The 23,845-nt window shown below is 36.4% G+C and overlaps 2 protein-coding genes across 2 annotated transcripts; one reads left to right on the top strand and one right to left on the bottom strand.

Moving 5' to 3' along the window:
* The first annotated feature begins 378 nt into the window (after positions 1-378).
* Positions 379-6,712, top strand: LOC130413087 (protein adenylyltransferase SelO-like). Its single transcript, XM_056738041.1, has 19 exons — positions 379-659; positions 743-861; positions 2,779-2,907; positions 2,999-3,063; positions 3,172-3,228; positions 3,347-3,445; positions 3,541-3,608; positions 3,686-3,773; positions 3,847-3,916; positions 4,030-4,102; positions 4,774-4,857; positions 4,927-5,056; positions 5,137-5,181; positions 5,282-5,363; positions 5,444-5,536; positions 5,614-5,693; positions 5,775-5,818; positions 5,900-5,979; positions 6,325-6,712. The coding sequence occupies exons 1-19, from the start codon at positions 482-484 to the stop codon at positions 6,445-6,447; spliced, it is 1,707 nt and encodes a 568-aa protein (XP_056594019.1). The 5' UTR covers positions 379-481; the 3' UTR covers positions 6,448-6,712.
* A 132-nt stretch (positions 6,713-6,844) lies between these two features.
* apbb1ip (amyloid beta (A4) precursor protein-binding, family B, member 1 interacting protein) lies at positions 6,845-22,653 on the bottom strand. Its single transcript, XM_056738039.1, has 14 exons — positions 22,455-22,653; positions 17,684-17,743; positions 17,151-17,250; positions 16,265-16,509; positions 14,789-14,866; positions 14,256-14,415; positions 11,856-11,977; positions 11,358-11,432; positions 11,044-11,187; positions 10,751-10,861; positions 8,744-8,842; positions 8,471-8,603; positions 8,310-8,356; positions 6,845-8,056 (listed from the first exon to the last, which is right to left on the bottom strand). Exons 2-14 carry the CDS (start codon positions 17,741-17,743, stop codon positions 7,535-7,537), a joined length of 1,896 nt encoding a protein of 631 aa, XP_056594017.1. The 5' UTR covers positions 22,455-22,653; the 3' UTR covers positions 6,845-7,534.
* Positions 22,654-23,845: the final 1,192 nt, after the last annotated feature.

Here is a 23,845-nt window from a genome sequence, read left to right as displayed (position 1 = left end):
TAATAATAATACTTCTTATTACGATTTCGTTTTTAATTCTATGGATATTTAAGTTTTCTGTTTCATTCAAGTTGCACGTGTAAACTGCGGAAGTGGACTGTGTTGTATTTGGCGACTTGTTACTTTTCACACCGGGGGGAGGATGAACCAATCACAGTCGTTTAAGTTGACAAGCGTTGATTTTTTTAAATGATTTATAAAACGTGATTTAACCATGTATATATGCACTTCAGGTACTCAAACATTTCAATTGGTAGATTTAAATTATTAACTTCTGGTTCAAAGAATAAAAAAGTAAACAACGCCCGGAAATACTTGAAAATTTGAACGCGTCTCATGTCAAGTTTGGCTCTCTGGGCCATCGAGCGCCCTCTGGAGGGACACATTTGCGTATTATCTAAATGTTTCTGTACATTTCTTGTGATGTGACATTTTAAATGAGAATACAAACAGTAAATTTGGTGTCTCTGAGACGGATGTAATGATAAAATATTACTTCAGCTTGTTTTCAATTATCATCGTCAGATCCGCATACACTGATGATCAGGATTTCTGTGAAAGTAAAGAATGTAACGGAGAGTTTAAGAGGAATAATGAGTTTTATTCCAGTGTGAAACACAAAGGAGAAATCCCACTGACATTATCGCATACATTATTAGGTAAGCGACGAATATCGTAAGTGTCGATGTGTTACTTAATATGTTAATTTTATTCAATCGCACTTGCTTTGTGTGTGTTACAGATGTTCTCCCGCTGGATGAATTTGACGGTAACTTTAATCGTGTTGTGACGGGATGTGTGTTCTCAGAGTGTCAGCCCACCCCTCTGAAAGCGCCTCTGACACTGGCTGCTGTTTCATTGGTTAATATTTACAATATCAATTTTAAAATGTTTAATTTTCATTAAATTACCCACAAATTCCTATAGTATTTTTAAAGCATAATGCAACTGTCTATAAAGGCCAAGTTTGTTTACATCTCATTATTTAAAGGTACAATGTGTAGGATTTTGAAGGATTTATTCACCTAAATGTAATATATAATACAAAACTATGTTGTGAGTGGTGAAGAAATACCTTACAAAATGAAACGAAATGTTTATATTACCTTACAATGAGCCATTTTATGTATATACACCGCGGGCACACCCTTACATGTAATTTATTAATGTGCACAGCCATGTTTCTATAGTAGCACTACACGGACAAACTGAGCGCGTTTCGTAAAACGAAGGATGCGCGAGAATATGTTCTTCTTCTTCGGCTGTTTTTTGGGGCAGCTTCAAAGCGATTACATAGAAGGATTAGCAGAAGAAGAGGAAGAACAATAACAGCATTTAATTGTCGTGTTTTTTAGTAGAAATATAAACGGTTCTTTGTTGCAGTAAGAAGCAAAATTTGCGCTAATGGCGGACCACACATACTCCGCACAAGAGCCGTTAGAGCGTCAATCTGTTCGTTCAAAAAAGAGAAAATACGACGCAGCAAGGCGAAGTCGAGACAAAAAACGGCAGAAAACCCGAATAAACATCGGCATTGCTTTTCCCAAATGGAGGGCACTGAAGCAGGAAAAGGGTTTGCTAAGCGACGCCGAAGTTGCAAGCTTTCTGCTGGACCGGTAAGTTTGTCTAATTTCCGCTATATAAGTGAAGTGTTTGTTTGATAGCTTTAGCTAATAGATGAGCATGAGCATCAAGTGAGTTTTTCTTGTTTTTAGCACTTTGTTATTGTACTATAATTCCTTTTTGCATGGCCGTGTGCAAATCAAGTTAGAAATCATTTTTACAATCATAATTTGCATACATCGGGTGTAAATTATATTATAATACATTAGCTTCTGTGCATACAAATGTGTAATTTAATAATTGATAGGATAAAATCCAAACATAGTTTATCAGTAATACAGTGTCAACGAAGATTTGAGAAGATACAATTGATCAATTGGGGTGATGCCTTACTTTAGCATTAGCAAGCGGTTTAAATAGGCTGTATGTTACGAACCAAGTTACCGTGCCAAAAAATGCTATGCAAAATAAGCGAATACATCACTGACACAATGTTATACAAGTAACAATAATTTTCACTATAACGATTAGAGTAAATAATGAATTAAGTCAATTTAATTAATTTGTTTTTCTTTGTAAATAAACCTCGTCACTTGATTTGCAAAGGTAACTCTCTGCTGTCTCAGACGACGACATCTCTGTCCTGTGTCCGTAACTTCAGTGTGTTGTTCGCCTGTGAGATGTAGATTGCAATTATCAACACCACCGATAGTGGCCGCTATCATTTATTGAACCCTTTTGTCCTGTGACGGCAACCGTAGCTACTCTAATAGAAGGGAGAGGATGGTGGCGGAGCTTTAGGTTGCAATTTCCAACTACGCCAATAGTGGTCTCTGTTACTTACACAGTTCACCTTTAACACATTTCATTATTCAGAGGCAACAACATAAACATTACGTGGCACAAACTTAACTTCTGACACATCTCCGCAAATAATTTTATAACTGCTGCGTATTTTCATTTAATTTAATACAATGAATATACAATAAAATATTAATATGTATTTAATTGAAAATACATTAAAATAACCAAAACCACAGACCGGAAGTTAATTTCGGGCCAGGCGCGCGCGTCTATTAAATAAAAAAACTGTGAAATTGAACAGGAAATAAACCAAAATTAAACATTACGAAAGTTAAGCCTGGTTTAACTAATCCAATATGTTTACAAATCTGGCCAAAATAAATAATAATATAATAAACATTTGTATTTCAGGATGTGTTGTGTAATGTGTTGGATTTGGATGAGTCTGTGATACAGAAAGAAGAGTTTCTTCAGTGTGTCAGTGGTGGGAAGCTGTTCGCTGGCTCTGTTCCACTATCACACAGATATGGAGGACATCAGGTGAAACTCTTCTCTAACAGTCAACTCAAAGTTTGGAGTGTATGAGTCAAAAGAAACCAGCACATCATCCGTATTATTTGCTCTATTATAGTTTGGATATTGGTCAGGACAGCTGGGGGATGGAAGAGCACATTTATTGGGTGAATACACCAACGGGTGAGACATTCAAGAATATTATGATATATTTGTGAAAGGCATGAATTGATGCAAATGTAAAAACAAATAATTCGTTGGTTACATCTCTTTACGTTCTTTCTTATCCAGAAAAGGTGAAAGATGGGAACTTCAGCTGAAAGGCTCAGGGAAGACGCCATACTCACGGTAAATAACCTCCTCTGATGCTCTATACGTGTTATTTAATTTCTGTCCCAAGCGAAGCTTCTCGCTTTAAACATGATAGTGATCTTCATAGGGTGTTATTGGTGTTTTGTATCTGTAGGTCTGGTGATGGCCGGGCTGTGATCCGCTCCTCGGTGAGGGAGTTTCTGTGCAGTGAAGCCATGCACTTTCTGGGGATTCCCACTAGCAGAGCCTTGAGGTTCATGACAGACAGTACACCATATATAATTTGAACTATAGTATTAGTGATCAAAACGGAAGTGTCCTCTTATGCAAAATTTGTGTTGTGTGTAGTCTGGTGGTGAGCGAGGAGCCCGTATGGAGAGATCCGTTTTATAACGGCAATGTTAAACAAGAAAGAGGTACTGTTCAACAGGCAGAAACACATGCGTGTGATTGCAATTGTCATTGCGGTATCTCATTTTTGTCTCTCCATCAGGAGCAGTTGTTCTGCGGCTTGCAAAGTCTTGGTTTCGTATCGGTTCACTGGAGATCTTGACTAAAGCTGGAGAGATTCATATCTTAAGGTGAACTAGCTTTAACTCATTTTTCATAACTCATTACTACTCTTGTTTTATTCTAATACTGTGTGTGTTTTAGGACATTACTGGAATTTGTAATTAAAGAGCATTACAGATCCATCGCAGCAAATGACCCTGACAAATATGTGGTTAGCGTTCAGAATTATACTGACTTTGTGTAATGGAATGACAATATTATAAATTTCTTATAAAATGTATTAAAGACTAGATTTATGACTAGTGGCTTTCATGTTGTGTGAAGGCTTTTTTCTTCAGAGCGGTTAATGAAACGGCACATTTAATCTCTCAGTGGATGTCGGTTGGATTTGCACATGGTTAGTTTCTTATCATCTTTAAAGGGGTCATATGGCGCAAATTTGTTTTTAGTTGCCCATGCATGTATTAGACACGTGAAATTGCAAAAATGAAAGTGTCGGAACAGAAGATGCATTCTATCTAATAGCGAAAGATCACCCAGACCTGCCTGAAACGCCTCGTGTAACCACACCCCCACAAATCTACGTCAGTTGGTGGTATGATTTGACTAAGAAAGCCCAAATGTATACGCAAGTAAGGTGAGTGTATCTCTCAGTACAATTGCTTTGAAACCTGATGTTCCAAATATGGTAAAAGGCGTTACATTTCCGACACACGCTTGCAGCATTCGACCAATCACCATGCCACTGGTTAACTGGCCAATCATAGCACACCTCGCTCTTCAGAGCAATTAGCTTTTTTAAAAATCTACACTTTTCAGAGAGGCGAGGGAAAAAAGGAGATACAACCATGCAAAAAATACAGCGTTTTTTAACCTTAAATAGTGTATACACATTGCATTTCATCTAAAACAAACGTTAATATTCATTTTAGCCGTTTCATATGACCCCTTTAATATTCAGTTTTCCTTGTTATTTTCTCTTCTGCATGAATCTAGTTAACACCTTCTATTGAATCACTACAAATGTTATAAATTCACAAATTCTGGAACCTGTGTGTTTATTCTCAGGAGTCTGCAACACAGATAACTTTAGTCTACTGTCTGTTACAATTGACTATGGCCCATTTGGATTCATGGAATCATATGACCCAAGTAAGATTCTTTATCATTCACGCATGATTAAAAGTTTTTGTTTTAATGTAAATGTGTTTGTCTCTGTAGATTTTGTTCCCAACACATCTGACGATGAGGACAGATATAGTATAGGATCCCAGGCTAACGTGGGCCTGTTTAACCTCCAGAAACTTCTAGAGGCTCTCCAACCACTGCTGACCGCAGATCAACTCTCACAGTAGGTGATAATGTCATTTTCTATTTGTATCAATACAAATTATTGATCATTATTTATTGTTTTATTTCAATTATTTTCAGGTCCCAGCAAATACTGAAAGAATATCCACAGATCTATCAACGCAGGTGAGTATTAAATGCGGGTTGCCAGCGCTGTAGTAATATTACTCAATAACTTATATTATACACATAGTCGTATAACAATGCTATTGGATCGGTGTTTTAGATTCCATGAGCTGTTTAAAGCAAAGTTAGGTCTTCTGGGACATGAAGAGGAAGATTCATATCTCATTGCATTTTTCCTAAAGGTACAGTAAATGTCAAGTGTGCATGTATTTGTGTTCATTGCTGAAGCTTATGTAATGCTGTACGATGTTGTTGACATCAGCTGATGGAGGACTCTAGAGCAGATTTCACCATGACTGTCAGACAGTTAAGTGAAGTGTCTCCATCACAGCTTGAGAACGGCTCTGTTCCTCAGGTACATCAACCCACTGCTGCTTCACAACTCTAAACTCATACATTCAGTCCATTAGATCTGACTTCATCTCTTCACAGTCAATGTGGGCTCTTTCAGTCCTCTCATCGCAGGAATATTTCGCAAACTGGGTTGAGCTGTATTCAAAGCGCCTGTCCAGGTCAAGTTTCTATCATGTACTCTTAAAGTTCAGATCATCGTAATGAATGAGTATGTTAATGTTGTAATTTATGTCCAACAGGCAACACGGCGACTCCGATGAAGCTCGACAGCACAGAATGCAAAGTAGTCATTGTCTTTATTTATTGTGTCTCACTGTGTGTTCTGTACAATATGATTGATTGTTTGTACCGTAATCTAAATCAGGAGTTAATCCAAGATATGTGTTGAGGAACTGGATGGCCGAATCTGCCATCAGAAAAGCAGAAAAGAACGACTTTTCTGAGGTATGAACCACAGGCGTAGTTATTTGTTTGTTTTAACCTTTGTAATATTTATTAGTTCATAAATCTGTGAGTATTATTGTACAGTACAGTATGTACAATGGCCCCTTTGGACACATATTATATGAATGTCATTGGAGGCAAAAGATCAAAGTAGAATTGATTCAAAACAGACAGCACAAGCGCACTTTATTGCCTACGTTTTGAAATAAAAAATAACACATACATAATATTTACAATTTGTGGTTGTCTATGGGATGAGTTACATCTGTGGTTGCAGTAACAGTGTCGATTAAGACATGAACATAAGACAAGCTTCATAAACTTCTTGTCATGTTGTGCGTCTAGGTGGCGCTGTTGCAGCAGATTCTTATGAAGCCCTTTGTGGAGCAGGAAGAGGCTGAGCGAGCCGGATACTCCAGTAAAACACCTCTGTGGGCTCAGCATCTGAGAGTCAGCTGTTCCTCCTAATCTCAGAGACCGATGAGGAAATAACATCCCAACTTCAGCATCACTTTAACATTCCTTTTTTACCAATATCATTCTTCTGCTTGCAGACAATCTGAATATGTTGTGCTGTGATGTCACTAGACTCTGATTGGACGAGCCCTGTTTAAAGGATTCTGTATGCAGATTTGTGAGCACACATTTTCTGCAAAGAACCGGCAGTACAGTTGTGCTTCTATTACAGAGAGGAAGAAAAGTCTGATTATTGATAATAAATATATGAATCGAACATGTTTCTCATATTGGTGTTTCTTTTATAAAAGTTTAAGACAATCCTTAAACAATTGTGACCCTGGATCACAAAGCCAGTCTCAAGTAGCACGGGAACATTTTTAGAACAAGACAAAAATACATTGTATGGGTCAAAATTATCGATTTTTCTTTTAAGAATCATTAGGATTCATTAAAATCATTAGGATATTACGTAAAGATCATGTTCCCTGAAGACATTTTGTAAATTTCCTACCTTAAATATATAAAAGCTTTATTTTTGTGAACGGATGGCCTGCTACAGTTCCTATGATTAACAACTTCAAAGGCAATTTTCTCAATATTTTTTTTTTTTAAACGGTTGTATCTCAGCCAGATATTGTTCTATTCCAGTAACTAATTTTTTCAGCTTTCAGTTTAAGTATACATCTAAGAATTTAGCCATAAGACTGGTTTTGTTGTTCATGGTCAGAAATTGGAACTCTTTAACATCTTTTCTGATATATCAATTATACATTTAATAACGTTTCTAAATAGTTACATTTAATTTCCATTTTCTAAATAATTCCAATAGTTAGACGTTAAATATCCAGACCATTCAACTGTATAAATAACCCAACATGTTTAACTTCCAAAACCTTATTTATTGACATTTCCAATGCTTTAAACCATCCGTTGAGAATCTGACAGTATTATTAAAAAATGCAATATTTACATGTTTATGCGTAATATGACCACAAAATTAAATGAGGCAATGTTTTAACACAACACCAAACAATTCTGTTCCTCAGTCCAACAACCAAATAAAAATTTGAAAAGCTTTCATTTCTCAAGTTCATTGTTAAGGTCGTTTTTTCTGCATGGCTGTCATCAGTTCTGACATGAAGTCGCCACCCGAGGGCTCTGCTAGCTTTGGTGTGGTTCTCTTTGGTGGAGGCGGAGCCACTTTCCTGACAGAACCAGTGGGTTTGACAGCAGTTTGTGGAAGAGGTGGAGGTGGTGGGGCTCCTCCTACATATACAGAGTTTTGAGGAGCAGGGGGAGGTGGTGGAAAAAATGCCATGGGATCTGGAGGAGGCGGAGGAAGAGCTTCTTCCCTGTGAAATGCAAAACTAGGTGGTGGTGGAGGCAGAAAGTCAGGAGGAAGCTCAATTTCATCTGGAGGAGGAGGCGGAAGAGGCAAGTCATCCATGGGTGGAGGCGGCAAGAAGGATTGTTGGAACTGAGGGGGGGGAGGAAACTTGCTTTTGGTTGCGATGGGAGCAGGAGGGGATGGTTTAGGAACCATAGGGGCGGGAGGTGGAGGAGGCAGAAAATCTGTTGAAGGTTGAGGTGGTGGAAATGGTGCTTGCTTGTCAGGTCCCTTCAAAAACAAACCAAGTCTCATTTTGACACTCTCAAAAAATAATAATGCAGAGAGCTTTGAATATATTTTTGAAAAACTGATAAGTGTTCTTGCTCGTGCAAAGCATACTAGCATGAAGCTAAAGCATTAAGATTCAACAATTTAATTTGTTGCTAAGCATTTTGCAGGATTTTAGGGAATTATTTTAGGGAATGGAGCTTCATTTTCATGCTTAAAACTATTCAAGATTATGTGTGCATTGATGTCATACCTTTTTCTCATCTGAGAGCTGTGAAGCGTGACCATTTGTGGCTTTCACTGAAAGAAAAACACAAGTTTCTCTGAAGATCTCTTTGTTTGTATAACTGGTTAATTGATCAAGACAGGTTGTATGTGCTAAGTACACATATCTTTAAGCTCCATTGTGTTTACCTTTAGGTGTAGGTGAGGGTGTGGATGAACTGGATGAGGATGGACTGGCCTGGATGATGCGGGTAGCCCAGGTTGTAGAAGCTGTGGCTTTGTTTGCTGCGGCTTTGTTGTTGTCGTATAACTGCTTACCATACTATCATTTTTTTTGTTGAGAAAATATAAATAAATCAAGGTTAGTAATGAAACTGAACTTAATATTTCTGTTCGAAAAAGAATGTAACACTAATGTAACTTATAGAATGAATATTAGAAGAATAGAAGATTTTGGCCCACCTTGGCAATCCTTATTCCAGTCACCCACAGGCTCATGATCCAGCCATCATCACAACAAAAGTATTTGATGTATTGTGATTCTTTTTGAATCTGAGGATGCTGAAAACAGACCGCAACCATATCAGCATAAAGCAAACTTCATATTCTTCATATTTAAACGTCCTTCTATCTCTCTATTTTCCAAGATGTAATTTAACTATAATGCACAACAGAGACAGAAGGGGGCATTCTAAAATCACAATTTTGACTGGAAACTCACATCTTATGTCATTTCTGAACTAAATTATTGACATTTTTGTTTGCACTATCTTGGTTTATGCTTTATGTATGTGTCATAATTTATTACATTTTGTATTCATATCTTAATTTCTAGACATAAACACTTAAACAAAGGCAATGTACCCAAACAAAATCCTGACACACTGTAGGAAAGAAACCTATGAGGTAGGTTTTCATTCTTTTTAGCAAGAGTTTGGCATGCCAATAGACCCACTTATTTCCAGAATCAAACATTAGACTTGGTTGTTCGATGTGTTTGATCTGAGTCTGATTTTACTCTAGATTGAACTTTGTCGAATGCAAAAATGCATATATTAAACAGTTTATTTCCAGAATTTAAATAGATATGCTGACCTGGAACCACACAGTGGAACAAACACAAGATGCATTACAGTGTAATAATAATTTATCAGCCTTCTTTAGTTAAAAGACTGAGAACATTAAAACGGAAACTAAAAGTGTTTAGTCTTTAATGAATAAATTAACACTTTCTCTGCATGTAGTAGGCGTTTAACACTATAGGCAAGAGTAGTTGTGGAAAGATTTAAGATGAATGCTTCAATTTTTACACTGGTGCACAACTGGATTATAGTATGCTTGTTAGACTGTGTCCAGCTTTTATGTAAAAAATAGTTTTTTATTTAAAGTCCCACTGGAGTCCCACAGGGATCAGTGTCTGGGTCACTATAGTTCTTCTGCATATTTCCAGACTATTAGTATTATATGTAAATATAACATAAGCTTGAATTGTTTTGCTGAAGACAGATTTCCATATAGATATCCATTAGGAATATGACTTAATGGCAAGTAGTTTTTTATTTCGTTGAAGTAGATACTATTATCTAAGCTGTCAACCTTCACAAATGTCTCCAAAACCCTAATGTTTTATGTTTCCACAGTAGAGTCAGCCCTCCTCCATGCAAGCTTATGAGAGAAAGATGCTTTCACAACCCCTTCCTGTATTCTGGAAGCACAGCTTTTATCTTTGAAGATGGTCATTTGGGTTATTGTGATATTGTGCCAGCAGGCACACACTTTGAAATAATCATTCTACAATTTGTGTTTAACAACCATGGGTTTGGTAGCTACACCTGCTTGAGAATTGGCATGTTAGTGGATGCTTATGAAAGGGGACAGAGCAAATGCAGATATCAGATAAATGCCCAGCCACCTGGAGTTCCTAGAAATACCCTGTTATTATGCAAGATTAATGAGACTAGCTTTCCCGAAATAGGAATTTATTTTGGGGATGTAGTGTTGGGCCATGGAGAATTTTGAAAGGTTAAAGTAAGGTCATGTTTAAGCTTCTGGCCCATTTACACCATTAAACCAATCCCACTTGCTATCTCAAGGGGAAGTGGACGCTTTAAGAGGATGTAATTTACAGCTTCTGGTGCTCCAACTTTCATGTTGAACCATATGCTTTCATGTGAATGCCCGCTGCTGCAATAGGAAACCATTTTGTCTAGGGAAATGACCTGGAGAGGTTTCAGGTCCGTAATGTAGAGGGTTGTTTTTAGAGAGCTATTCTACAATTGAATAGCTAGATTTTAAACAGATGTGCAAACATATTCCAGAAAAGAAGATAATGATTTAACACCTACAGGTCTCATTTAACCCCACATATAAACCCAAAGGTATAGAAAAGTAAGGGGGGTCACAGTAATGTTAATCTATGTTTGGTGTGGACAGCATGTGGGAGTGTAGTTTACCATAGGGAAATCTTACCTTTAGCATGAAGCAGTGGTCTGTGGGTGCCTTGTATTTATTTTTATATTCCTTGCACAAGTACACGTTCACATTGTCAAACTGCACCAAGCACACAAGGTCCTGCGATGCCTGAGGGAAAGAGGGAAACCTGTTACTCAATGTAATTCACCTTTTCTCCAAACCAGTTTTTATTTATCCAATCGATTTCCAAGGCAGCAATCGATCACACAGCAATCTAATGTTGGGTTTTATGAGTGGCCGAAGCTCTCAAAGCGCAGTAGGTTTTACTTGTTGAGGTTGCCTGAGCTGACCTTGGTCTTGCCTTTAGGCGAGTAATACAATCCGGAGGCACGTAACAGGAAGTATCGCTGTTTCCAAGATTTCTTTCCGTCCTCCTTCAGAAACAGAACCCCCTCCAGGTCAGGCACAATGACCGAGGGTCCACAGAAGTTCTCCTAGAAACCCAGGCATGTTATGTTTGCATTGACGTGATCAATGGGCTTGAAACAATGACGTTAAATCTGGTTCTATACAGTTTCCCTTGATGAGTCTTGGAAAATATCTTCATTTGTAATATGAAAAGCACAATATCTCTTGATTATATCAAAGTCAGAGCCTGACCCACCTCCACGAGCTGTTCTTTGTCTTTTTCTTTCATGTCCATTATAGATTTTTTGTCCTTTTTCCACAAATAAAAAATCTGGGGGAGAGGAAATTGAAATTGATTTCAACCTTATCCTCATTCAACAGTGTCTGTTCATCACAAAACCTACATTCTGGTAACTTGGGCCAACGTTCCTCACATTGATTATTTTTAACACAGTTATTTTCCATCGGCCATGAGACCACAGAATAATGTGACTTAATAATAGCTGCAAAAACCAAGAAGTCTCACTTCTTCAACAAACTCCTCTGCCATTATAGGATAATGTGCTGAGTCTGAGACTTGTTTTGACAATTTTGCTATTTCCGTTGCATATATGAAGGAAGTTGGCTTCTCACTATAGACTATTTGTACTGGAAATGACCCGGGGGACGTACATCCCACAATTTAGCACAATTTACTGTATTGTGATAAGAAACTGTCATAAGCAGGATTTCAGTGATGACTGTAAGGACTTGCCTGCGGGTTTCTGAACACTTCATACTTGTGTTTACTCTCTTTAAAAAGCACTTTGTTTTCACTGTCTCGTGTCCATGTAGACAGAGGGTCCACCAGGTTCTCGTGATCCTCAAAACCCCGTTCTGTGAAAGATTCAAAACACTGTCTTTACTTTATACTGTCATTACAATTCATTTTATAATGCCTTTGATAAGACTGATTGCTCGAGAAGACAAACAACAAAAACAGATACAATTGTACGAAAGGTTTCCAAAGACTTTCATGTCTGGTGGCCACCCAGACATTTGGGGTTTATATGTACTAATGTATGTTGGCTGGTTCATCAAAGTTTCTCATTTAAAGACCACATACAGTGATTTCAAACTGGAATGAGAAGAGCTTAAGGGTGGTCTGATGTTTTGTGCAGTTTTGTGTTAGGCTACCTCACAAACATTTAATGGAAGTTATTTTCCCTGAACATATGTGGGATTATTTTACCTTTACAATCTGCAACCGTGTTCTCATGTATCTTCATGTATTTTAACCATTTACTCATTTGCTTCTGTTTTAATCCAGCATTAAAATAAACATCTGAGACTGAGTTGATTATGAAACAAAAAACAGCTAAACTCTTAAAAATAAAGATGGTTAAATGGTTCTTCAAAGCGGAGCCATAGAAGAACCATTTTTGGTTCCACAAAGAACCATTCAATCAAAGGTTCTTTAAAGAAAATCACTTTCTATTTTATATTTTGACAAAGAACGTTTTTAAGAGTGTAATAACTCCATCAAATCTCTTGAGCTATGAAAGATTAATAACATTTTCCTCTGGATGATGTACGATCATACTGTCACCCACAGTAAGATACATCCTCATGTGAGAATGATGTAAAGGAATATCAGGATGCTATTCTAAAATTAACATGGGAGTTGCTCACATTTAGCCACAGAAGTTAGCTTACTAAATGATTATGTTAAAGAGATAGTTCATCCTAAATGGAAATTCTTTCAGCATTTACTCATCAATCTCATGTCATTCATGAATGACTTTCTTACTTCTGCAGAACACAAAAGAAGATATTATGAAGAACGTTGGACGCAATAGCGTTTGGTTACAAACAGCTGCCAAACGATATGACTTTGTTGTCAGCGTCTGTGCACGAAGGCAGCCCAGAGAAACAGATTGGCAGCGTAACGGAAGGCTTTTTGAATTACAAACAGAGAGCGTCTTTGCGTATTATTCACATATTTAAAAACTATAATACTATTTTTTCGATAGAAATGCAGTCAAAAGTTATTGAAAGAGAAAGTTCAACATACATTTATACAAAACTATGCTCCAAACGGGGTTTCAGCTGCCATTTAATTTTTTCACCTCCCTCGCATGTTGTTATGGAAATGACACACTACTCACTTGTCAATGGTTAGCTTTGAAAAGGAGATTGACGAAGGAAGTTTTTTTCTGAAACGTTGAACTTTTTTCAACTTAAAAAGACGCCCTGAGCTACAGAAAAAGCCGCCGGCGCTGGCGTTTAAAAAAGCGCTCAAGACTATTTTTGAAAACACGGTTTACTCCATAGGATTATAATGTAAAACAGTCTCTCGCAGCTTCGAAGAACAAGTCTGAACATGGCCTGAGGGTGAGTAAATGATGACAGAATTTTCATTTAACTATCGAACTATCCCTTCAAGTTGTATATGAGCTAATAGACCACTTCGGATAAATTAAACAATGCCGGTTCAACGCTGGTCCATAAGAAATGTCTCTTTCAGTTTTAACGCTGCACAACTAACGTTGCTGTAGAAATGTATAACAATCTATAACCCAATCAAAATATCTTTAAGGTTAAATGATATGCAAGATTTAAAACAATAATGAAATGATGGCTGCAGAACAAGTTTATATCTTGAAAATAGCCTATATAAACTTTGACGGAGAGTCCACGTTTATAGCCGATACAGCATGTTTGTATCAGCTGTTTGGTTGTATGGCTCGGTGTCTGTTTTTCAATTTTTTTAATTGTTTTATTATTAAACCTTTCCAGAGTTGATAGTCTTTGTGGTTGCAACTGCAAAATAAGAAATGAAATAACACATCATAAAATCTGCTTCTTTAAGCCTACTCTTAAATTTGGCAGTCATAAGCAAACATATGGATCTCATAGCACACGGAGAAAGAGAAACGGGGGATTTTGGTCATAAGGACTATATTTCCTCACAAAAGGAAAGTTGACTGACAGTGTCTGGAGCAGTAAATTAAATCCACCTGTCGTATGGTGTGTGAGAGGGAGCGTGTGATGTGTTCAAAGGTACTACGTCAGTTCTGTACTGTCATCATGCCAATAAAAATACACTTCATCATCATCCGGTGCTTGATGAAGACTGGATGTATGTGGGTGCTTGTAAGTGTGTTAAACTCACCGGTCTGTAAGTCGGGGTTGGTCTCACAAACACACCAGTCTATGTTGCAGTCACAGTGTGTTTTCTCAAACAGTTGGTCAATCACATCTCGGACCGTTTGTCTTTCATCAACCATTAGAGTTTTTGAGCTCCCGTCTATAAGCTCCACCTTCACAACCAACTAAACAATCATAAACAACAAGCGGTTATCTTGAGTTCAACAACTATAACAACTTCACATATGGTATTTAGTGTTGTATATATGTATAGATATTTCATAGTTCGTGGACAATGGTATACACTCTTAAAAAAAAGGTGCTTCCAAAGGTACTTCGATGCCGTAGAAGAACCTTTTGGTTTCATAAAGAACCTTTAACATCTGAAGTACCTTTCTGTTTCACAAAAGGTTCTTTGTGGGGACAAAAGGTTCTTCAGATTATCAAAAAGTAAGAAAGAGATGCTTCTTTAAAGATCCTTTGACTGAATGGTTCAGTCGATGCACAATGATGCCATGACCCCATGCAATAACAATTTTTAAATCATTGAAATCTCACCTTTTTCACTTTGGCCTCTTTTAGCTTCTCCAAAGCAAGTTTGATTTTATCTGCTTTGATCTGTTCCTCTAGATCCTCCTGAGGGGATACAAAATGATTGTTAGAGACATAAATGTAGATCTTAGTCATTGATTAAATCTGAACAGTTTTAAAAAGGTCTTCATTGAGTGTGTTTGAAGCCTGAGGGCTGGATATGCTGTATGATTCTCTCTGGATTCTCTGTGGATTACATGTAAAAGAATATGTTGTCTGGTTCTGCTCTCTGAGTGAAGAAGGATGAATATAATAGACATGTTGCTTGAGACTATAGGTACAGATAGTCAAGCTCTGTTTCAAAAGCCTTTATGAAAATTGACCATGGCTTAATATAGCAAAAGTGTAGTAACCGTCTTTTGTTTGGTAGACAATTATTTGTCAAAAGTACAGTTTTACTACAAATAAAAACAAAGAACCACAGTTACTTTCGACAGTAAAAAATGTATCATACAAATGATTAATAGACTGTTAAAGTAAGTTTTATAGTAACTATTTGCTTTTAATGTTCACCTAATTGTTATCTGATCATGTTGTAGGGTTTTTGGATTTTCTTTTTCTGTAGAAAACATTTTTAAAAATACTTTAGAATTTCATCCTTTGCCAACATCCATTTGGTGGAAAGCATAAATGTAACTTTTTTAAATCAGCTTTGCATTGTAGGTCCATGTGTGTTCCTGCAGCCTGTTAACTGTCACCTGTTCCGTATACGGGACACCTAAGTTTGCGTCAATATTGTGTATGTAATTTCTAATCGAATCATGACAAACTATATCCTTGGAAAAGTGTAAGAATCTAGAATTCAGATTTCTTTGGTGTTTTTTTAAATAATTTGTGTAGGGAGAGTAACTGATTCTTTTTTATATAGAGTGTGCTTAGATTTTTTTTTATCCTTTTGCGACACATATTTTTTTAATGTATTTTTTATCAAAGAAAAAACATGAAGAAAAAAAACCTAACAACATACCTTTAATTTTTTGTGTGTGATTTTTTTTGCAATAATCAGCTAGTTTTCTTTTTTCAAACGAGACCAACCGTAAGTCTTTATTCCAAAGAATTCATGATTTACCGCCATTTTAGTTCAAACATGTGTTTTCATGTGTAGGCTCAAAAAGGGCTCCGACAGTAGGTTAAAGTGTATCTAGCTCATAAGGTTATGGAACAAACCCATATACACCAGACAGAACTCTGGATATCTAATGTCCTATGGTACATTATACATTATACAAAGTACTCATCCAGACATGAAACACCATTCACTGAATATATCTGGCTGAGCTAACGTGTGAGAAATGTAGAAATGCATAATTGACATTTTAAAGTGTTGGATACACTAAAGATCGCATTATACCTGCATCTGTAGTTTGCAATAAAGTCTTGAACCTTCAGCTAAAATGAACTAACCACTAGAGGCCCAAACGGGTCACTGAAAATAGCACTTACTTTTGATGGTTTGATAGACGGAGGAGGGGGCGGAGCTGTGATGGAGGAAGTTGTAGGTTTCGGAGTGTCAGTGAATGTGTGGAGGCTGTAGTTGCTCAGATGCTGTTCAGGCGGAGGGGGAACCGGTGATGTCCCCTTTGGGACCTCTCTCTCTGTGGCAAACTTCTCTTCAGTGGCACTAATATCTGCCACCAGATCAGCCATAAGAGCATCCAGATCATTGTCCTCCAGATCATGCAGGGACGCTTTAAAGTCAGGAAAACCAACATGACATGTAAAATGTGGGATTTATGCTATGCTGTTTTATAATTTAATTCGGAAAGGGTACCATTTTAAATCCATACTGCATCATTTTTTTCATACAAAGTACCAGGTTTTGCAAGAAAATTGTCAATTCTGAATCTATTAACCCAAAATAAAAACAAATCTGCAACGTATGATATTTTGGGGTTGGATCTTTGAAGAATATTCTGAATATCAGGCCAAAATGTCTAATAACGGGCTTAACTAGCAAATCTGTGTGCCACATGACTTTGTTTAGAGTCAACATTGTTTTACTTAAGCCTACGTTGTGCCAAGGATAACATTTTGATCACTTTGTTTTTCCAATTAGAGAGTTGAATTATTCAGCCCAATGAGGCCAATATGAGTGTGTTATTCAAGCTTTAATTGCAGTCTGAACAGTAGCCAGACATTCTCCATTTCAAACAGCTCTGTCTGTGCATCAATTGGGCTGCCCGGAGTCTAAATTTCATGCAATTTTATGGCTCATTTATCACAATTTGGGGCTTTTTCAACAAAGCAAAGCGATTGATGAATAGAACCTCTCAGCAGAGATGAAATAACAGACACTGGTAAAAGAATATTAGGTTGAAATAATGTTTACCATTGAAATCTGTGAAACCAACTGAAAAGTTCATTTCCTGAGGGGCAGGAATGCTGGGAGGTTTATACTGAGGTAAAGACTCTTCCTCTGTCTCCAAACTCTGTAAAAATACAAATGAGGAACGAGGCAAATGAAAGATAACATAACTGAAGGCTGTTTGAAACTTCAGCAATATCATTAGCACTAAGAGGAACTTTCAGTATCTGTTCAATATGCAGATATAGCAAGTATCACATATGTTTGATTCCTGTTTTCTTTCAAATTATAAGCTATTGTTTTCAGCTACTCATTTACAAATGACTTCTTGACTCATTACTAACTCGAACCGAATAAGTGCACAAAGAAAAATCTGTATATGAAAACCATCTTATTACTGTTTGACCTGAAAAAAGTAATAAGAAAAACAAATGTATAGTAGACTACAATGCAATGTAAGTCGATTTGGATAAAAGCGTCTACCAAATGCATAACTATTAAAATATGAAATATGACCTAATGAAAATGTAGTTTTTGTAGTAGTAAATATACAATACCTGTGTTAGGAGATCCATCTCCTGCAGCATATCGCTGAACATAGCGTCAATGTCATCCATCTACAACAGGAAAAGAAGATACATTCTTCTCTTTAAAACAGGTTTTACAGAGAAGTATCTTTACAGAACTGCAAAGACCTTATAAACATGGAAAAACATTTATGTTGGTATTCACTTTAATTTTTTCTCAGCTTCAGTTGAATTTGCGAGTACTCAAAATGCATAAGAGGGACTTGAGGTACAGTGTAAAGGAAGATGGATATTTAAGATTTTTTAAGCAAATAGTGACCTCACTTTCAATCTGTTCCTCACACAAAGCTACCACATGACCCTAGATGATTTGGAGTATAGTATAACATCATAGATGCATGGACCGACTTAAAGGGACAGGTTAACCCCCCAAAAATGTAGTCATTATTACTCACTCCCATGTCATTCAAACCCCCTATGCTTAACTTTGTACTTTGGAAGAAAAACATCATTTTAAGAAAATGTTTTCTTCTTTTTTGTCCTTGAAAGGGAAGTGAAAGAATACCCTCTCTTTTCAAGCTTCGTAATGTGTTGTTTAAAAATGGTCCAGTTTGCTTCAAAGAAGGCCATTGTACAACATTTTACAACATGAGGATGAGTAAATAATGACAGCTGTTTCATTTCTTTGGTGCGAACTAGCCCTTTTTCATTTTTAGAGCTATTTCTGGTCACCATAGATCATTTTCGTCTTGGGGAAATAACATTGTGAATATTCTGCTTACCATCTCCTTTGTGTTTAAGAGAAGAATAAATACAAGTTATAAGAATACATGTTCCATGGATTACTTTTTCTTTTTTTATCTACTTTGTCATTTTTTGGAAGCTGGGGTGGTTGTAAAAAAAAAACATGTTCCCTGTATAAAATTACTTGTTTTTCATGTTTTTCTTGTAGATTCTTTTTCTGTAATTTAATATTTTTTACCCATTAAAAAATATGTAAGAAAAATCCCAGCAGTAAAATAACATGTTTTTCCTGTTTTTCTTGAAAATCACATGTCTTTTCTTTATTTAAACAGTCTTTACCATGTCTGCATGACATTTACCATTAACATTTTTAATACATTAAAAATCTGTCTCATGACTTTGAAAATGTTTTAATTTTACAGAAATTGACTGTTTTTAATGTATCATCATTTAAACATGTTTTTTTGGAGGGGATGGTATTTTTGGGTGAACGTTTTGGGTAAAAGCCAGTTTATTCCACTGAAATCTACCATAATAAACTGGGTAGAGTCAATGGTTACAGGAATACAATGGTAATAAAAATTAGAAACACAGCAGAGAATGCAATATGTGTGTGAATATGTAAAAGCAAAATTCATAACCCAAGGCTACAGATTGCACAATATCCATTCAAAGTCTAAAGATAAAGACATCACTTGCATAACTCTTTCACACATTTGTTCTTTGCCAAGACTTGCAGAATCCTGTCCAGGAGCTCAGCAAACATGAGTTAAAAACATCATAACATGCAGAACAATATTCTGAACATATTAAGAAAGTATTAAGAAAGTATGAAAGACATAACAGATAATTCATTGATTGTTTAGTCTAAACTATTCTTTAATATTAAAAGCCAGTATCTTAAAATCCATTGGAGTTTTGTTCACTTTGTCACTGCAGGGATTTCCCAATGTCTACAGCTTTGCCATAGTCAGACACACAACATCTCTAAATCTGCTCCAAAAAAAAATCACCCACTTCCTTCTTATTCCCTCATATTAAGCATTTTTTGTAACCGCTAAATGTAACAGCTTGAGTTAATGCACATATTTTACCTGCATTTACTTGTTTATATGTTTACTTTATAGTATATGTTTATTGTAAAAATATATATTTTGAATAAATCTTTAAGCAAATTAACTGGACATAGGAAACTACTTTTACAGTACTATTCATTAACATCAGTCCACGGTCCCAAGACACAATAAAACATGTATCACATCATTGATGCCAGAAGGCAGATGCCACCTAAACCTTATGGCAACCTCCTACAGCAGCAACCAAAGCATCCTGACAAAAATAGTTTCCGTGCACCTTAGCAACTGCGTAACAATTCAATAACACCACCTGTAATGTGCTGTTATTTTTTTGGTTTCTGTTCCACAACTTCAATCTCCATAAATTTAGGTAATATAATGTCAAACCAAACCGTCTGGCTCTGTTACAGAAGCACCTGTGAGCAAAAACAATGCTGCATTCTTTAAATGAAGCACATAAACACAACCATAGAGCCCATCAGAGAAGAGTTTGTGTAACGCAACATGTAGCTTAACATGGGGAAGTGGTTAATGGTAACTTCCCTTGACTCGATGTTGAAAGCATCAAAGTTTCCAACAGGAAACAGATGACGTGTATACTATCTCTCTGCAACCATCTCAACACATCTCAATCTTAAAAAACTTTTTCAAGAACAACTTAAAATGATTCAGAGTGTTACTTATGCATGTGTATATCTAAGTACAACAACAGCTTTCTATGTTTAGGGTGTGTTGAAATAGGGAAGATGTTAGCTCAGTGAGAAAACAAACTAGTCAGACTGTAAGCCAGTGTTTCTCAAACTTTTGAAAATGACTAAATATTTATCCTTTGCAGTTACCATTTTTAAAAGATTTGGATTATATGTCCTTCATAAAAACCAGTTAGCTTACAGTGCAGAAAATTATTTTTGCACTTGATATTGGCAAGGCATAGTTGTAGTGTACAGTTTCTACGGCAGAGTCTGTAGGGACAAGTATTTTATACTCATTTTTGGTTTTGGTGGTTTGTGAGGTAGCAGTCTACATGCTAACATTAACCACATTATTGAAAACATGGTATTTCAACCTTAATTCGAAACATAATGTCCTGCAATATGTCCAATCTGTAGGTATAAGACCAAATCCAAACTGTATTTTTGTGTATTTCATGGTTTGGAAATACTGAGATCAGATGATTTTTACAGTCGTTCAAAATAGCCTAGCAGCTAATGTTACAGTAATGTTTTGAGCTCTTTGATATGCTATCATTGCTTTGGTAGCCATTTTAGTAAACAGTCATTAGAGATCCCGACAGACTGTTGATTTTGGGGTGATAGAAAAACAGTCCTCTGTTTGTTTCTTCATGAAACACTCAAGCCGTATGTTTTTACTTCAGCTGCTGGTGTGTCTTTCCATGATTTCTGTCACAGTTCTGGTGTACTTCAACCAGTGAGATGTTATGCTTGAAATACAAAACCTTTTTTTATTATAAGTGGGACAAAAATGCCTCCTGCTCAAATTTATTCAGGCTGAAACTTTGGATATATATGTGGACGTGGGGTTTCTTTCATGTAGAAGAGATTGCTGGTCAAACTCCTTTGGAACCTTCACTTACACCGAGCATTAAGTCTTATTGAGTCACCTCATAACTTAAAGAACGCATTTACTTAAGCACAAATGACTGTTTTGTTATGAGCACACGTGTAATTTACAAATTAGTACTTACTGGTAATCTGGACAGTTAATGTTTTAGTTGCGGGCCGGTTTACACCAAGAACAATAACTACAAAAATAAATAAATATAGCGTCTACACCAGTGGATGATGATTCTCAGTTTATTCTGAGTTTACTGGGTAAACAATATATTGATGTTCAAATGTCACGAACAGGCAATTTAGTTTAATCGTTTGTTAATATAATGCTATATATGTTCATAAAAGACATATTTATATTTTATTTGTCCATAAAAACGGTCAAAATGACTGCTACATCTGGGTTACCGTAAATTTTTGAGAGGCGGTTGTCTGGAAATATTGAACCTGCAAATGTCGCAACTGGCCAATCAGAATCAAGCATTCCAACGAGCCGTGTAATATTATAGTTTAAACTTTACAGTTATCATTATAGTCTTCGCTTTTGATGTTAACGTCAAAACCCCCTTTATAATGGAATTATTGAATAAACAGTTAACAATTCTTAAAGTTGAAATCAATCACAACCATTTGTGTATCTGTATTGTGTGGCATTTCTAAATAAAGCTGGATATCCAATCATAAAAAAGTTATCCATCAGGAGTGGATTGGATTGTTAAAAGTAGTTGATCTAAATAGAGCCAAACATGAATGCATGGTTGCAGTGGGTTGTGGTAGACGATTAATCACAAACTCACATTATCCAATAAGAGGACTTGTTGATATCGCCCAAACAAGAAAGCAAAACAGTTTGATAAAACATGCACCAGTGCACCAGTGAAACGTTCCCAATATGATCTGAAACGTTTAATAGTGGAGTGTCAGAGTATATTGAACATAATATATGAGCGGGGTGTGGTGTTTGTTTTAGTTGTGTTTGCTTTACTCGTTTTATGATACACCATATGAAGCATGATTACATCAGGCCAGACACATGCAATCATTTCAACATTTAGGGAGAAATTATCGTCAGAATTGATTCATGTGCCATTGACGTACGAATCATTAAAATGATTCATCACAACCAAATCTTCTGATCTGATCTTCATATTTCTTATTCTTAACTAATAAATAACATATAAACAACCACTGGACTGAAATAACACTGTTGAGGATAAATACAACATCCTGGCATGTTTGTGATATCATATAATAATGAATAAAATAATTCAAGATGTGGACAATATAAAACACTACAAGAGTTCATATTCACGATATCAAATATACCAAAAACTATTTTAACGACAAGTTGAACCTCTTCCTGCAAAACATCTCAAGCAAACTGTCCATCTGAGTAAAAACATCACTTACCTTGATCTATCTGGCAGGTTTAATAACAAGGTGATAGGGTCATAAATAGGTTTTTGGTAAAAGCGTCTCTTTCCTGTTAAACGGCAGACACTACCCAACCCACACGCAGCAGTGTGCCGAGCGAGAGAGCTGAATAATGTTAGTCTCTGACACTTCTCTTACTTCCTGCCTGACGCGGAAGTTTAGGTCAGGTCTCAACTTGCTTTCTACATTCCAGCAGACGCTGAAACAAGTGCCGCTCAAGTGCACAGCTGAGATTGTACGTTTGTGACACGTCCAGCAAGGCTTGTCTAAGGTTTCTCCTTTGATTATATATCGGTCAATGATTAATCAACATTTGACCCTGTTAATGAATAATCTCATTCTTCTGCAGGTCTGCTCGTAAGTAGTTATGTATCATTTAGTTTCTTTTAGTAAATGAGCAAATAGGCACGCATCAAAAACAAAAATGCAGCTCGGGTGCAATAAAAAAAATGTGTAAAGTAAAATGACCTGTTTTTCATGTTATTTTACATCTTGTTAACTTGTAAATGTGCTATTTATTTTTATAATGTAACATTTTTAACATATAAAATATGTGAAAATAGATTAAAAAAAAATGGACAAAAGAAACAGTGAAATTCAATAAATTTACAGTTTTTCAGAGTATGGCGAGCAAAGAAGTGGCAGATGGGTCTCTCTCTCACTCAATTTATGGTTTTGTTTTATTTTGGATATTTTTCTTCACTGACCAAACAAACAAATAAGCTTTGACCAGAAAAAGGCAAAACAAACCTCAACAAGTCAACAAAGGCCTAAAAACGTCTACAAAGAAAGATCAAAATCTCTAAAAGGAATCATTAAATGAGCACGTCCAACAAGCTGGCATGATTTATTAGGGTCATCATGAAATATCTGGAACAAATTTTGCCCAAAACCACTCAATGGGTGTGGAAACATAACCCTTTTGCCACGTCAAAAACATTTATGCCTAAAGCAACCCGTTTTGGTGCATGTCTCTTTAAATTTGAATGAGTTACAGCGCACCCCACCCCCCATAACACACGTAGTGCTGCCATGGCAACGGTTTAGCTAAATTATGTTTCCTGAACTCCTCTGCGTGTAGTTTCATTTTAAACGTCTCAAATTATTCGTCCGGACACTAAAAAATCGGTCACAGCAAACAGTGAATCCTAATGCACTCACGTTCTGCATGTGTGCTTGACTAAAATCCACGGAATGCGCACCTGCAGATCTCAGCAGAATAACATGGATTTTAGCGCTTGACGTTGACAAGTTATAACATTACACCCACAACGTGAGTGCATAACCAGTATGCTGTGATATATTCTTCAGCCGAAGCATGAATGATTAGAGACGTTTAAAACAAAACTAACCGCAACGTTCATTAG

This window comes from Triplophysa dalaica, chromosome 23, assembly GCF_015846415.1.
Source record: "Triplophysa dalaica isolate WHDGS20190420 chromosome 23, ASM1584641v1, whole genome shotgun sequence".
Classification (NCBI taxonomy): domain Eukaryota; kingdom Metazoa; phylum Chordata; class Actinopteri; order Cypriniformes; family Nemacheilidae; genus Triplophysa; species Triplophysa dalaica.
Note: the sequence above shows the minus strand (reverse complement) of the source record. Positions and strands in the feature narration are given on the sequence as shown.

Bases quoted from the DNA above. Each gene is read 5' to 3' on its own strand.
- LOC130413087 (XM_056738041.1), top strand. From the start codon at position 482: ATGATAAAATATTACTTCAGCTTGTTTTCAATTATCATCGTCAGATCC. The intron at 862-2,778 runs GTTAATATTTAC...TTTGTATTTCAG, and splicing joins CACTGGCTGCTGTTTCATTG to GATGTGTTGTGTAATGTGTT. The intron at 5,819-5,899 runs GTAGTCATTGTC...AATCTAAATCAG, and splicing joins TCGACAGCACAGAATGCAAA to GAGTTAATCCAAGATATGTG.
- apbb1ip (XM_056738039.1), bottom strand. From the start codon at position 17,743: ATGGATGACATTGACGCTATGTTCAGCGATATGCTGCAGGAGATGGAT. The intron at 14,416-14,788 runs GTGAGATTTCAA...ATGATTGTTTAG, and splicing joins AAGAGGCCAAAGTGAAAAAG to TTGGTTGTGAAGGTGGAGCT. The intron at 8,843-10,750 runs GTAAGATTTCCC...GTCTGTTTTCAG, and splicing joins ACCACTGCTTCATGCTAAAG to CATCCTCAGATTCAAAAAGA.